General features: G+C 40.2%; 1 protein-coding gene across 1 annotated transcript in view; it reads right to left on the bottom strand.

Annotated features, from left to right (window-relative positions):
- Positions 1–404: 404 nt before the first annotated feature.
- Positions 405–16,174, bottom strand: part of PRTG (protogenin) — a 137,618-nt gene continuing 121,848 nt past the window's right edge. Inside the window, exons 15-20 of the mRNA XM_036268399.1 lie at positions 15,080–15,250; positions 6,558–6,740; positions 4,870–4,990; positions 3,182–3,347; positions 1,280–1,384; positions 405–806 (exon numbers count right to left, since the gene is read on the bottom strand). Coding sequence (XP_036124292.1) covers positions 405–806; positions 1,280–1,384; positions 3,182–3,347; positions 4,870–4,990; positions 6,558–6,740; positions 15,080–15,250 — 1,148 coding nt within the window. The remainder of the gene's footprint in view (positions 807–1,279; positions 1,385–3,181; positions 3,348–4,869; positions 4,991–6,557; positions 6,741–15,079; positions 15,251–16,174) is intronic.

A 16,174-nucleotide genomic window follows, 5' to 3' on the forward strand; every position in this document is an offset into this window, starting at 1 on the left:
TCCTTTGATCACACACATTACACATACAGCAATGAAAACAAAATGCTACTAGGAAGTATCATTGGTTATGTAGCTGAGATAAACTAGCACAACGAACGAGGTAACAAAGTTATCTTCTAAGTGTGCCATCTGGCAAACTGAGGTAGATAGTTAGCAAAGGGGCTTTCAAAAGTCTTCCCTTTGCTCCAGTGATATATTCTTATAATCCAGTCAAATATCTTGACTGTCTTTTCACATTGCTGACAATAAAACATTCAAAATATGTGAGCTTAAAAATAAAAGAAAACACATTCAAAAAAAGCTGAAATACCCAATAAGACATCAAGATTTTCACAAAAGGCTTTGGCTCCCTGTTCATTGTCCTTCGAACAGAATTAAAGGTGAGAATACCTGAACATGGCTGTCTAAATTGGGAAATCATTTTTATCAAAGCTTAGCACAGACGGTGGCTGCAGAACTGAAGAGGAAGTTTGCTCAGCATCTGACGACACAGCAGGGTCTTGACACTTCCTCGTGGAGGGATCCCCACCTGAATCACTGCCAGTGAAGGAATCAGAGGTCAGGGGTGTGGTGCTTATAACAGAAGACAGGTGTATTTCATCATTGGACTCATGGGAAAACCTTCCAGAATCCCCGGTCTCGTGGCTGCCTTCACTATTGGCTGAATGCTCAGTATCAGCTGCAACACCAAAGGGTCTTGGGAAGCTGGATGTCTGACCTGGGGAGCTGGGGGAGTCTTCATCACTAATTAATACAGTCGTGCCTGGCTGGTAAAAGCAGACTGATTGAGTAAATCTTCTTTGAGGCTAGGCAAAAATACATAAAACACCATCAGTGATGACAAAATACTTCTGAAACATAGTAAATCTGATTTTACATATTCTATCTATTCTGAGATAGCAAACTGTTTGAATGGATGAAAGGTCATTATCAAGAAGGGACTGTCTAGGAGAGTGGTTTCTCACCAAGGATTGGGAGCACATAAGAATTACTGGGGTAACTGAAGTGTCAAGAGCGTCTTCAGTGATTTGGATGCACACTCCTACCCCATCCCTTTCTCCATTGCCCTCCATTCCCCACTGAAAACCACAGTTCTAATTACTATTGTCTTTTCAGTGATCACTCCCCACGGCCTTCCATGGAGTCATGCCCCAAATTAATAAATTAACACCCAGAAAGAACATGAAAATTAAAGCATTCATTTACACTTTCCTCTCTTTTTAATTACTATTTCATATACTGTAGGTCGGCAAAGATTTTCCTCATTTCGGTGGGATACCTGCTCAACTTTTATCTTCTTAGAATCCTGGAAAAAACGCCATTTTTTCTTAGAGTTGTTTTTAATTATAGGACCATAGCTATTAATGATCAAGTCAGTTCCTCCCTGGAGAAAGAAAAGGGGAAAATGTAAATAGTATATATTTCAGTTTATCACAAGTAGTACATAAAATTTTTAAATGTTAAGAAAAAAGAAAACAATCACATATATTCTAGGTCTTCTTTTACACAGCAGCATACAACAAATTTAGGGTAGTTGTTAGTGATAAAAAAGATGTATTAGGTTTATCCTTAGGAGAGCTTTATATATATCCTAAATAAAGTATTTGGGGCGAAGTAGAGTAATTCTAAAACTTATTTGCAAATGATACAGAAAACAAAAATATAGAGAGATATAGAAGACAAGATACTGACAACTATTTTTGCATTCATTACATTCTTAAAAAAAAATTTTTTTTTCTTTATTGATTTTGAGAGAGAGAGGAAGTGAGAGGGAGAGAGAGATAGAAACATCAATGAGAACATTGATTGGCCGCTTCCTGCATGCCCCCCACTGGGGATTTTGCCCACAACCTGGGCATGTGCCCTGATTGGGAATCGAACTGGCAATCTTCTGGTACATGGGTTAACATTCAACCACTGAACCACACTGGCTGGGCCGTTACATTATTCTTTTAACCTTTCCACATGGTTGAAAAATTTAAAAACAGCTGAGAAGGAAAAAAAAAATGGGCCCACTTACGGCTATAGATGAGGGATCAACTCTTAGACTAACCCAAGAGAATGGAGATGTCTGTCCTCCAAAATGACTTCTCTCCAGGCCTCCACTCTACTCTGCCCCCTTCACTCTGGATTCTCCTGCTTTTTCTCCATGTCTTCCTCCCCACTCTGCTTCTCCCCCATCCTTTCTCACGTCTAGTTCCAAGTTAGTAATAACAGAACCACGGTGCATTTTAGTACTTTTTATGCATTTTCAAAAGGTGTAGGTTCTAATGTTCTAGATTAATTTTAATGGACTGTTTGTCTCAGCAAATAGAACTAAATTAAGTTGCAAACAAAAAGGACAACAGGAATACCAAAAAGTCAATTCATTATTATTTACCCATAATATAGCCCTGGGCTAGATACAAGTAAATTGTGTTTGTTATAAAAATCAGCCCTGGCCCATTTGGCTCAGCGGTTAGAGCATAGCCTTCAGTCCAGAGAGACCCGAGTTCGGTTCCCGCCAAGGGCACATACCTCGGTTGCAGTTTGTCCCTGGCCCTGGTTAGGTCATGCGGGAGGCAGCCACTCGATGTGTCCCTTTCACGTCGATGTTTCTCTCTCTCTTCCTCTCTCTCCCTCCCACTCTATCTGAACAAAAAATAGAAAAGTGTCCTCAGGTGAGAATAAAAAAAAAAAAAAAAAGTAATAATAAAATCAACCAAACTAAGAATACAATGAATTAGTAAAAAACTGTCCACCCACTAAATACAGGGCAATTCAATTTATCATAAATATAAATTTATAACCCTGGTGTTCTTATTTTAGACATCTTAGTTCCATAGAACCCCATCTAATTGAATTAATGCCACCTTCTTTTTTCCCTACATCTCTTTCGTCTTTTATTCTTTTTTAAAAATCACATGAAATAAATTATATTTAGTAATCATAAAAAGACAAAATGAGACTATATTATGTTTCCTACCTGGTTCCATTTTATTGTTTTATATATCCCTATCTTCTTCTCTCCAAATATTTTGTGTAAGGAAGTATCTGGGTAAAATTGTTTCACATTTCATTGGGTGGAGTATGGATATAATACATTCAACATGTAATTTTTTGGTAAGTAAACTTTACACGTGAAGGGAAGATGAACGTAAGGAAGAATTATACAGCAAATCAGTCTCCGAGCTCAGAGTACCTTTGCATCAATGAAGGTGTTGGGCATCATCATTGGCATTAAGGAGTCTTCATTTTCCAGAGTCCCTTCCAGGCTCTTCCCTATTTCATGTCCACCTGCTGGGGAGGCATTGGCACGAGATAATGGCTGAGTTCCATTCTGTGCTGTCTTGGAAGCAGACGATTTCCTGAAATATTGCAGTAAAAGGAAATCTAATTTCATAGGAGATACAGGCAAATGTACCAAATTCGGCCTATAATCACAACTTTGCACACAGTGAAGTTCTTTAATGTTTGCTTCTCAAATATCTTTAGAAACTGAGTGTGATATTTCAACTCCAACTCACTGCTGAAAATGTTCGATTTAAGGACACTTTTTTATTTCTTTTTGTCCCAATATTTGCATACATATAGTTTTTACAAACCTTTAAAAAAATCGTAATATTTACAAACTGTTTTTATTACTGTTATTTATAATTTATGCATAAATTACAGTTTTTAATTTACATGTTCTCTTTCAGGCCTGCAGACTGTCACACTAACTTGCCAATTAATGATGGCAAATATACAGGAGCACTTCTTCAAAATACAGGCATCAGTAAAACACTACATAAAGATTTCATTAAAAAATTCTTTTTTTTTTTTATCCTCACCCAAGGATATTTTTCCATTTTTTGTACAGATAGAGTGGGAGGGAGAGAGTGGAAGGGAGAGAGAGAGAGAAACATCGATGTGAAAGGGACACATCGAGTGGCTGCCACCCGCACGACCAACCAGGGTCGGGGACAAACTGCAATCGAAGTACATGCCCTTAGCGGGAACCGAACCCAGGTCTCTCCGGACCGCAGGCCGATGCTCTATCCGCTGAGCCAAACTGGCCAGGGCTCATTAAAAAATTCTTAAAGAGAGAAATCTGGACAGTAAAACTAAGCCAGTTCAATATCCAAAAATACATTAGCACTACTTTCCATTATCATAATATGTTTTCCTAGTCAAGTACCGAACACATATAAACTCTGAACAACCTAGGCAAATGGAGGGAGTATAGTGATGGCATTACCCAAAAATGGTATGTATTTGACTTTGCTTTTCTTTAAAATTTACAAAATAATCTTAAGAAAGTAAATGAACGCAAAAGCCAAACTATGTAAAAGGTTAGAAACAGACAAGTTATTGAATGTTGAGAAATTAACTGAAGTCGAACTACAGATGAGATTGCCTGACAGAGTTCACGGAAAATCAATCCGTAGTTACTACATTTGTTCTAATCCATGTCCGGAGATTCCCAACCACCTGTTCTGTGCTGGTGCAGGAGGAGCTGTCAGTGACTCAGGCTTTTCAGGCTACTTAAAAATGTGAAAATACTCTAGACAGTAAGATATATCTCAATCAACAGATATATCAGATTAAGTGTGTCATTTTTTTAAACTAAAGAATATACTTTGTGTTTCTCAAAATACTAAGGAAATGAAGAAACTAGGTCTTCATTTAAGAACATTTTATTGACATAGTAAATTTTTCAAATGGCAAGAAAGTAATCTTCCAAAGTGCATATATCTCATAGCTGTAAGAACTCAAGTAATAATAATACATGACTTTAAAGCGGAAAATCCCAATTACTCTAAAAAGTACTTGGTTTCAATTTGCTTCTTGTGGTTGCTGTTTAAGTGTTTTTTAACCACCTCAACATCTCTAGCAGTGGAAACACACCTGGCTTTACTTCGGTATATCAAGATGAGAACACAGATGAGGATGCAGGTCAAGGCTATGCCGACGCCTACAGCAATGCCAGTCATTGATTTTTGGTCCAGATGGTAATAGCCTGAATAAACTTGAAGGGGAAACACATTTACTCAGAATCAATAAAAAAAAAAAATCCATGATTCCATTTATCATAATTCTCAGACAGATATTTGCTTTTCTGTAATTTTTCCTTCCTCTCATAGGAAAACTTTTTTTTTTTTTTAATCCTCACCCAAGGATATTTTTCCATTGATTTTTTTAGATACAGTGGGAGGTAGGGACGGAGGGAAGGGGGTAGCACGAGAGAGAGAAAGAGGAAAAAAAGAGAAACATCCATGTGAGAGAGACACATTGATTGACTGCCTCCCACATGACCTGGACCGGGGCCAGGGATGGAACCTGCAACCCAGGTATGGGCCCTTGACTGGAATCGAACCTGTGACCCTTCAGTCCACAGGCTGATTCTCTAACCACTGAGCAACTGGCCAGGGATCTACATGTATTACAAGCTCTTTGGTGAGACTCATGCGACCGGTCCCTAGACACTTTGAGTAGCAACATATTTGAGTTGTGAATATAAGCCTTGCTCTCTCTTTCCTGATGATAGGGTAGCTACTGTGGCTACCTGCATCCTGTACTTAAAATCGAGCTGCCCTGTCCTTTTGTTTTTTTCCTCTCTCCTTTCCTGGGTGTCTTTCTCATGCATTCATTCTCTCTCACAAACAAACACAAACACACCCCACTGAATGACTATCCTCCGAGGAGCTATGAATCCTTAATTCTGTCCCGAGTTCAGCAGGCATTTCCTCTATTTAAAGCTGCACCCCCTGTCCCCCCACCACCACACACAGAGGCCCACTCCCACAGAGGGGAGGAAAGGGAGGTGTCTCGCCCTGCACCACAGTGGGCCTGGTTTCCTTCCAACAGGACCACTGCCCTGAGTGGAGTAAGGGTGGCTCTTTAAAGATATTTTCCCCAACTGCTTTTCTTTCTTTCTTTTTTTAAATCCTCACACAAGGACACTTTTTGCATTTATCTTCAGATAGAACGGGAGGGAGGGAGGGAGGGAGGGAGGAAGAGAGAGAAAGAAACACCAATGTGAAAGAGACACATTGACTGGTTGCCACCCACATGACCCCAACCGGGCCGGGGACAAACTGCAACCGAGGTACGTGCCCTTAGCGGGAACTGAACCAGGGACTCTGGTCCGCAGGCTGAGCCAAACCCGCCAGAGCCCCAATTGCTTTTCTTGAGAGAAACAACTTTCTCTCTGGAAAGGGTGTTTTTCTGTGGTGAAAACTCTTAATGAAAACCATACTATTCCAAGTTTGAAACCTCCCAGGAAGCCTACTCCCATCAGTTCAGGGTGGTGTGGCTCATCTGTCCTGGTGGCTGACCAGCTGGGAAAAGAACCAACGGGGCACAGCGGTCTGCACACTGCAGTCAATTCTGAGGTGGGCCTGTCTTCTTCCAGGAGAGTGGAGCAGAGCCATGCAGCTCCACAGCCTCACACCTCACTGCAGCAAGCCGAGGGACTGAGTGCAGGTTTCAGCACGTGGCCCTTGCAGGAGTGGAAATAAAGTGCAGGGAGCTGAAAAATATGTCTGCAGTTTCTTTTTCTTAAGAAAAATCAGTGACTGTGACAGTATACCGACCTTTGGCATCAGCAGAGTCTAAACGCTTGGGCCTCTGATTTGATTCAGAAGTTTCCTTTGGAAGCACTGCCAGCTCCACAGAATTGGAAAAGGGTCCTTCCCCCACCTCGTTGGATGCAGATATCTTGACAATGTACACATTTCCTGCCACCAGGTTTTCCAACAAAGCCATGGTGATTGCCCCTGTTAAAAAAAAAATACATCAATGATGAGTTAAGTAAACTTTATCTTTTACTCATTCTTTTAACCATACAATCATGATGGTTTATTTTTAACATATTTTTCTGATGATAAAAGTAACACATGTTCATTGTAGAACATTTGGAAAAATAAAGCTAACTATAAATACAACAACAATCTCCCACAGGTAACGTTGGGTTTATCTGTATGTGTGTCTGCACCATACGCGTGTGAGTACATATTTACTAGGTGTGTTATTCTCTTAGAGTTTTCACTTAATAGTATACCATGCACACTTCTCCTACATAATTCTCTATAATTTTGTTTTAGAAGTAGTTCTGAGGAGTAGCATGTCTTTTTTTATATATATATGTTTTTTACAAGTATATGTGTTTTATATATGATATATATTTTTAAATGTTTTTATATATACATATGTATCTAATGTTTTACTCTTTACATAGGTATGGATACAAACAGCATTAAAAACATTTTATTATGAAATATTTCAGATGTCAGTAGGGAGAGAAGGGTATAAGCAACACAGATTCAACAACTATAATTAGATTTTAAAAATTCAATGTGAGCCCTGGCCAGTTTTGCTCAGTGGTTAGAGCATCGATCTTCAGACCAAAGAGTCATGGGTTCGATTCCAGTCAAGGGCATGTACCTTGGTTTCAGTTTGGTCCCCAAATCTGGTCAGGGTCCTGCGGGAGGCAACCAATCAATGTGTCTCTCTCACATCAATGTTTCTTTTTTTCGCCCTCCCTCTCGCTCTATCAGAAGATATATGGAAAAATATCCTCAGTGAGGATTTAAAAAAAAAAAAAAAATCCAATGTGAGAATCTTTTTCTTCCTTTAGAAATGTTTAAACTACTTATGGTAATTGCTGTGACAGATGATCTTGACCTTTTTTTTTTTTTTAATTTTGAGAGTACCTTTATTTTTATTTAATTATTTATTTTCAACCCTCACCTGAGGACACTTTTTTCTCATTTATCTTCAGATAGAGTGAGGGAGAGAGAAAAAAACATTGGCGTGAGACAGACACATCAATTGCTTGTCTCCGGCAGAACCCTGACCAGGGCCAGGAACCTTTGGTCCTCGGGCTGACGTTCTAACTGCTGAGCCAAACTGGCCAGGGCTGAGAGGACATCTGTTAAGGTTGAGGACAGTGAAACAGGACAGGCTTAGGACAGAAGCAGCAGCAGGAGACAGCCTAAGTGGGGCTGCTTTTAGCTCACTGGAGAGTCAGAGAAAAGGCGAGGCCTTGGGGACAGGTTCAAGGGGTTAGCCTGGCACGAGCTGCTGCTGCCCACTGCCGCCCTGGTTATCTCGTGGGAACCCTTAGAGTTTAGAAGAAATAAAATTCACTCGAAAAGGAGATTGAAGTGGGCATGCTCCAAGGAGAATGTGTTTGAGCTTACTTTTATTTTTTTACTATTGAAAAAATAGTTACAGATGCCCCCCTTTCTCCCTCCCCAATGACCCCTTCTTGACCTTACTTTTTAAGTTAGAAACAACACAATTAGTTTTGAAAATATGAAAATATTTTTCACCCTCTTAATCATTAAGATTTCTTGAATGTAAACAAGAAAGCTCAGATTAACTATCAAAATTACCACCACCAATCTGTCTAGCATCAGCTTCTCTCTAAAAGTAATCTTCACTTGAATTTATATATGACATTTGGTACCAAAAGATACTTTCTCTATTGGCATGACTGCTAAAAAGGATTTCTATTTGGGCACTGCTATTTCTTTTGTTGTTGTTTTAAGATTTTTTAAAACTGAATTTCAGAGAGAGAGGAAGGGAGAGGGGAGAGAGAGAGAGAGAGAGAGAGAGAGAGAGAGAGAGAGAGAGAGAGAGAGAAACATGCATATGAAAGAGAAACATTGATCAGCTGCCTCCCACACAGCCCCACTGGGAACTGAGCCCAAAAGCTGGGCATGTGTCCTGACCAGGAACTGAATCAGCAACCCTTGGGTGCACAGGACGACACCCAACCAACTGAGCCACACCGGCCAGGGCACTGCTATTTCTTGAGGAGTCTTTCTGCTCTCATTCTGCCATCGCACTGAAGTATTTTTCTTTTTTTCTTTCTTTCTTTCTCTTTTTTTTTAATCCTCACCCGAGGATATTTTTCCATTTTTTGTACAGATAGAGTGGGAGGGAGAGAGAGAGAGAGAAACATCGACGTGAAGGGACACATCGAGTGGCTGCCACCCACACGACCAACCAGGGCCGGGGACAAACTGCAACCGAAGTACGTTCCCTTAGCGGGAACCGAACCCGGGTCTCTCTGGACCGCAGGCCGACGCTCTAACCGCTGAGCCAAACTGGCCAGGGCCTGAAGTATTTTTCTTACAAAAGGGACTCTCACCCTAGGAATTAATCCTAATGTTAAGAAAGCAGGAGTAATAGAATTCAACCAAGTTGTTCCATCATGGCATTTGTGGGTGGATATTCACAGGGGAACCTTGCTTCCCTAAAGTGATTTCATCTCATTTTCCCCTGACTCAGGACATCCTTACAACAGCTTCAAAGAGCTTACAATAGCTTGTGGCAGTCACCTTCAGGCCAGAGCTACTCTAATGCACTTGAAAGAGTATATTTCATTATGCGAGTGCAATGCGGGGTGATCTTAGAGCTGAGGACATGATTCAGAGGCCACTGCTGCGGATCACATGTGTGAGGCAGCTGAACCAAGTGGCAATGTGAGGAGCCAAAAACAGCTTGTTTTTATATTCTATGGTTTCAACTTGGCCCGAAGACTGTGTGAGCTACTTGAGTACACAACTGTTAAATAAACAAACTGGCCCATATTTAGAAGCAGGAAGAGCCTTTCCACTCTTCCCATGTTTTTAGGCAGGTGAATTGAAAAACAAAGATGTATTATGACATGTCATAATCAGCTAAAAGAAAGAACATTTCAATTTCTTCACAAACAGACATATAAATAAATCAAGCTCCCCATCTTATCACAAAATACTTTACATCTCATTTTAAAATGTGCTTGGCAAGTACTAATCACTACCTGAAATTAAAAGGCTTTTCATTTCATTTAAATGTTACAAGCTGAGTGTGTTTGTGTACATGCATGCCCTCCTTCCCCAAGACCAAAAAAGAAACCAGGTGATTCTGGTTCCCCTACAAGCACACTCAAAGCAGTTCCCAAATATTAAGATGAGCTGGCTGTCCCTATATTCTCAGCAGACTGGCTCAATCTTAGTGTGATTACTTCAGTCTATTGCCTTTAATCTGTGTCTGAATCTTTACCAGACTAGGAGCTTCCCAAACCAGACAGTGTAATAGGCTCAGTGCTGTATCAATGTTGACCAAATGCTGGCACATGACCAACCAAGTAATTTGTGACCTCGGGCACATTACTGAACTTTACTTTCCTCACAGGGGCAATAATCCCCACCTCATGTAATTACTATAAAGAATATATAAACTAACACTGGCAAATATCTGACACAAGTGTATATACTCAATGAAGTCTTCTTCCTTACTTCTGACCTCCCCTCCTCTTTCCTCTCTGGAGGACAGCCAATTTCTTTCATATTTGAACAGTGCAATATGAATGAACAGCTAGCGTAATGCCTTGTACAAGGTATTTCTCAGTAAATGTCAACTGAATTTATATGAAAATATAAGCTATTTGTTACCAAAGGAGTGTTCATTTAAAATGTAAATACAGCCTGGCCAGTGTGGCTCAGTGGATTGAGCATCGTCCCATGGACTGAGAGACCCTGGTTCGATTCACTGTCAGGACACATGCTTGGGTTGTGGGCTTGATCCCCAGTAGGGGGCGTGCAGGAGGTAGCCAATGGATGTATAACTCACACTGATGTTTCTATCTCTCTCTCCCTTCCTTGCTCTCTTAAAAAAAAAAAAAAATCAGTAAAAACATATTTTAAAAAAAGTAAAAGCAACGGGTCAGATTTCCAATTTGGAGAAGTGCCCCTTTCTATCTTCTGTCCGCATTCTTTAAGTGATTTTTTTCGTTTCACAATCTTTTTGCCCCGTTTAAAAATTTTTCAATTACAGTGTACATTCAATATTATTTGTATTAGTTTCAGGTGTACAGCACCAGTTCCAGTCTTCAAGATCACCTACACCTCAATGACCTCTAAGTTATACCACTAGTCCCACAAACTTAATCTTCCCCGTTTGCTCAACCTCTTTACTTGGACATCTAAGAAGCATTTCAAATTAAACATGTTCAAGACCAAATCTTTTATTTTCCCCACCAATTTTGCCTTTTTAAAGAAATTCTCACCTGAGGATATTTTTCTATTTATCTTCAGATAGAGGGAGGAAGGGAGGGAGGGAGGGAGAGAGGGAGAGAGAGAGAGAGAGAGAGAGAGAGAGAGAAACATCTCCTGGTTGCCTCATGCACAACCACGACCAGGGCTGGGGACAAACTGCAACCGAGGTACATGCCCCCTGACTGGAATCAAATCCGTGACTCATTGGTACGAGGGCCGACGCTCTAACCGCTGAGCAAACCAGCCAGGGAGCCTTTTTTTTTTAACACATCAATCTGCAACAGATCTAGTAGGCTGTTCTTTCAAATTATGTTTTAATTGTTTCTCATTATCTTACCCATTATCACCTCTGTCCAAACCCCCATTAATTTTCACATGGACACTAAATAATATTAAAGTCTCTAACTTTTACTCTCACCTCCTTAGAATCACTTTTTCAGGTGGCTGCCAGAGTAATCCTTTTAAAATGTAAATCTGATCAACTCCCACGTCTTCCTTCTCTCTTAAAATAAGATCTGTGGTCCACAAATCTGGTCTACAACACCTGCCCTTGGTTACTTTATCATCCCTGTCCAACCCCCGTTCACTTCCCCGTCTGCTCTTCCCTCCATTCTAGCCTCCCCTGCCTTCTTCTTGCTCCTTTAACATGAGAAGCACACTTCTGTCTCAGGGCCTTTGCACTTCCCCAGACATCCTCATGGCTCTGCTCAGATGTCATTTCTTCCAAAAGAACTTACCTTACTACCTCCATCACTTTGTCCTTCCCCTTACTGTAGTTTTCTTTACAGCACTTATGACACTACCTGAATATTTTTATATTTGCTTGTGTGTTTCCTAAGATGTAAACTACAATGGAGAAGGAACACTGTTCATTGTGGTATTACCAATGCCTAGAAAAGAGCCTGTTACATAGTAATCATTCAATAAGAATTCATTTGATCAATCAACTATATTCCCACTATTAGTAGTCCAATTTATTTGGCAAATCTTGAGTTAATGGATGTCTTTAGGAAAGGGCTTTAATATCCAGGGTGAATCTCTAATAGCATATGGAATAGCATATGGTGTTTCTCAAATTTATTTAATCATGGAACTTTATTTTTTTGAAGAGGGGCACCTTTACGATCTTGGGAAACACACACTATGAGGAACAGAGTGCAGGAACTGCTGTAGTATAGCATGATTTCCTATACAGTAGTGCCTTTTAGATTTTAAAATAACTGAATAGTCTGTGTTGTGTAAAGGCTGTAATTTCTGATTCTTTAAAATACACACAAGAATACTTTTATATTACATTTCTGCTCAACCATTTTAGCATGTACAATTTTAGCCACAAATATCGACACCAGGAACATTTTTTAAATGTTTTCACTAATGAAAAAAATTCTTATTCCACTTGGCAATCAATATTTGAGTTAATTATACATGTAAATATACATAAACACAATATGTATAAAAGATTAACAGATACAGAGGAAAGTTATATTGATACTCTCTCTCCCTCTTTTATTCCCCATATTTTCCCTACACTTTTACCAAAACAAAATAGTTTCTTTTTAGGCAGGTACAAATGAAGAGCTAATGGATATATGTATGTGCTCATGTGATTAAAATTCCTTTTTTTTTAAGATTTTTAAAAATTGATTTTTGGAGAGAGAGAAAGGAAAAGAGGGAGGGGGAGAGAAAGAGGGAGGGAGGGGGGAGGGAGGGAGAGAGAGAGACAGAGAGAGAGAGAGAAAGAGAGAGAGAGAGAGAGAGAGAGAAAGAAACATCGATGTGAGAGCAAAACAACCTGGGCATGTGCCCTGACTGGGAATTGAACCAGCAACCTTTAAGTACACAGGACAACACCCACCCAACTGAGCCACACCAGCCAGAGCTAAAATTCTATAAAATACCTCATTAAATCAGATGCGTCATTTGGTCAACTGTTGTATCAAGAAATCATTTTGGAAATAAGTAAGTAAAAGTGAATTACACATCTTAAGACTATTATGACAGATTGTAAGACTAATAGCCCCAAATAAATTATAGGTCCATCTATCCACATACGTAGTAGGCAGTCTTCTGCCACACTAACTCTGGGCGTGCCTACATGACTGGCTTTGCCCTGTGGACATCAGTAAATGTGATGGAAGCAGAGCCTTGCACAGCTTTGTACGTGGGGTTTCCTCCCTTTCACCCTGGTGTTAGAACTCTCTCCTGCTGTTTTTAAACTACTCACACTCTGCTGAAACTGTGAGATGACTTATAGCCTCCATATGAACAACCTGAGGAGAGACCAAATGAACTGCCCAGCTGATCCCAGGCCAAACTGCTGACTCGCAGGTGAAGTGGATAAGATTTAGAGTGGTTTATTAGGCAGCAACAGATAATTGATACACATATAAAATTGTACTGCTGGCAGGTACTTTTTACTTTCACATCTCTTCAGTGACTAGGAAATCATTACTTAGCGGGGCTTCCACTTAATGAAAAACATGAATATATGACTATCAAAACTCTAGCTCAGGTTACCATCTGTTCATTGTACAATTGCATAGAGTTTATTACATCCACCTAGTATCTTGTTTTAAATATATTTTTATTGACTTTTAGAGAGAGAGGAAGGGAGAGGGGGAGAAAGATAGAAACACTGAAGAGAGAAAAACATCAACTAGCTGCCTCCTGCTTGCCCCCTACTGGAGATCGAGCCAGCAACCCAGGCATGTGTCCTAACTGGGAACTGAACCAATGATCTGGTGTAGAGCACAATGCTCAACCAACTCAGCTACACCAGCCCAGCCATCCACATAGTATCTTTGAAGTTTATTCTCTTATTTGGGTAAATAGTCCCCTTAAAAGGCAAAATGTATGTGGAAGTGCCTAGCACTGTAAAGTGTTTAGAATATATGGATGACCAACAAATTTTCTTCTTGAAGTCCTTCTTAAGCTTTTAATTGCTTGGCAAACTTTTTTTCCCAGCAGGCACGTCTGAATTAAGAAAGTGCCAAAATAATGACGTTTTAATATTTATATGATGACAGGCCATCTAAACACTGGCATGCAGGGCTTGTTCAAATGAAAGATTCAAAAAATTTTAAAGGAGATAATGATAAAAGCATACAGTAAGAATGTTAAAGAGTTTTAGAATAATTTTTTTTTTTTTTTTTTTTTTATCCTCACCCGAGGACATTCTTCCATTTTCTGTTCAGGTAGAGTGGGAGGGAGAGAGAGGAACAGAGAGAGAGAGAAACATCGACGTGAAAGGAACACATCGAGCGGCTGCCACCCGCACGACCAACCAGGGCCGGGGACAAACTGCAACCGAGGTACGTGCCCTTAGCGGGAACCGAACCCGGGTCTCTCCAGACCGCAGGCCGACGCTCTAACTGCTGAGCCAAACCGGCCAGGGCTAGAATAATTTTATTCAGCTAAAAAAAATTCGTTAAAAATCAAATTCAGTGATGGTAAGTCCTAATCAACTTTATACTGTATGTAGGTGGACCCTAATATTCATATGGGTCAATTTATTTGCAAGTGGGCCATTTTAGTAGCGGTACAAAGGTCTCCCTAACCAGGTCCTCCTCCCAGTGTTTGCTACTCCAGTGCAAGGCACACCACGACCAGAAATCTAGTAATTACCTACAACTATCTGTCTTCCCTTACCTCTCCCCTTCCTTCTTAAGCTGCCAAATCCTACTGATTTTACCTCCTTAATAATGTCTTTCAACCATCCGATCCTTTCCATCTCAAGCCTCACTACCCTAATCCAGGTTTATAACCTCTTTCCTGGACCATTACAATTACTTCCCAGTCTCTCTGCATTACCCTTCCTTCCCACTTCTCCTCAACCAAACCCTTCCATTCACAAGGTAGCGTGCTCTCTCTGAAATGTGAATCCTGGACTCAGGCTTCAAACAGGTCCATGGCTTCCCAATGCTCTTTGAGTAAAACCAAAATCCTTAGTAATCTGTAACTTCATAAATATAAATTCAAAACAAACTCTAGGTCCCTCTTTCCCTTCGTTTCCTTATCATTAACAATCTGACTCTTCATTCTCTGTGGTAATTGATGATCATATTTACCTTCTCTGTGTAGGACCTGCCACTCTCCTGCAATCCAGGCCTTCCGCGACGCGTATAAGATAGTATAGCGTGTCACAACTGTCTCTGGCCCATCAGGGGGTTTCCAAGAAACCAGAGCAGTGTCATCCTCTATCAGCGTCACTTTTACTCCAACAGGTGGGCCTGCTGGTGCTGTGCACATGTGGAGAAAACACAGTATTACTAGGATAAAGTGGTCACACACACTCAAATACCTGGCTAATAGAATGACAGGCATAGAAAAAAGTTTGAAAAACTAGAAACCACTATAAAAACATCTGAAAATCACATGCTCTTACTGATTATTAGTGGTAATAGTCAAATATTAACTTTTTTTCCCCCTGAAAGCTAACTTTACTTTTTAATGTTCAAAACATTTAAAAAATATAAAGGAGATGGTAGCTCCCTAGATGGGGAATTACTAAGTCAGAGGTTGTAAGGCTCTTGACTTGGTTTTGTCACACGGATCACTAGAGAGGTTTACAGTCCCACCAGTAGCACCTGCTCATGAAGTACTGAATCTAAACTACATTTCTTCTTAAAATGTATAGACTATATATTCAATCTGATCTAGAAAGCCACTGAAGAAAACACTTCTGAGACCAGAAACATTCCGTTATTCTCCACAAAGTTGTAGATTGGTGAGTTTAAAGTAAATTACAGTAATAATTTACATCTGCAAAAAGTAGTAAGGTCTTCAAATATTTTTTTTTCTTTTTTTTTTTTTTATCCTCACCCAAGGACATTTTTAAATTTTTTTGTTCAGATAGAGTGGGAGGAAGAGAGAGAGAGAGAAACATCGATGTGAAAGGGACATGTCGAGTGGCTGCCTCCTGCACGACCCAACCAGGGCTGGGGAAAAATTGCAACTGAGATACATGCCCTTAGCAGGAACTGAACCTGGGACTCTCTGGACCGCAGGTCGACGCTCTCACTGCTGAGCCAAGCTGGCCAGGGCAGGTCTTGAGATTTTAACTGACCTCATTTTTAATATGAGCTAAAAGTGTGAAGAGCTGGTTTTTGGCACCACCTAGCATATGAAATATTGTCAAAACCATGGCAAAGAAGCCCCTGCTC

Source organism: Molossus molossus, unplaced genomic scaffold (genome assembly GCF_014108415.1).
Source record: "Molossus molossus isolate mMolMol1 unplaced genomic scaffold, mMolMol1.p scaffold_m16_p_1, whole genome shotgun sequence".
NCBI lineage: Eukaryota > Metazoa > Chordata > Mammalia > Chiroptera > Molossidae > Molossus > Molossus molossus.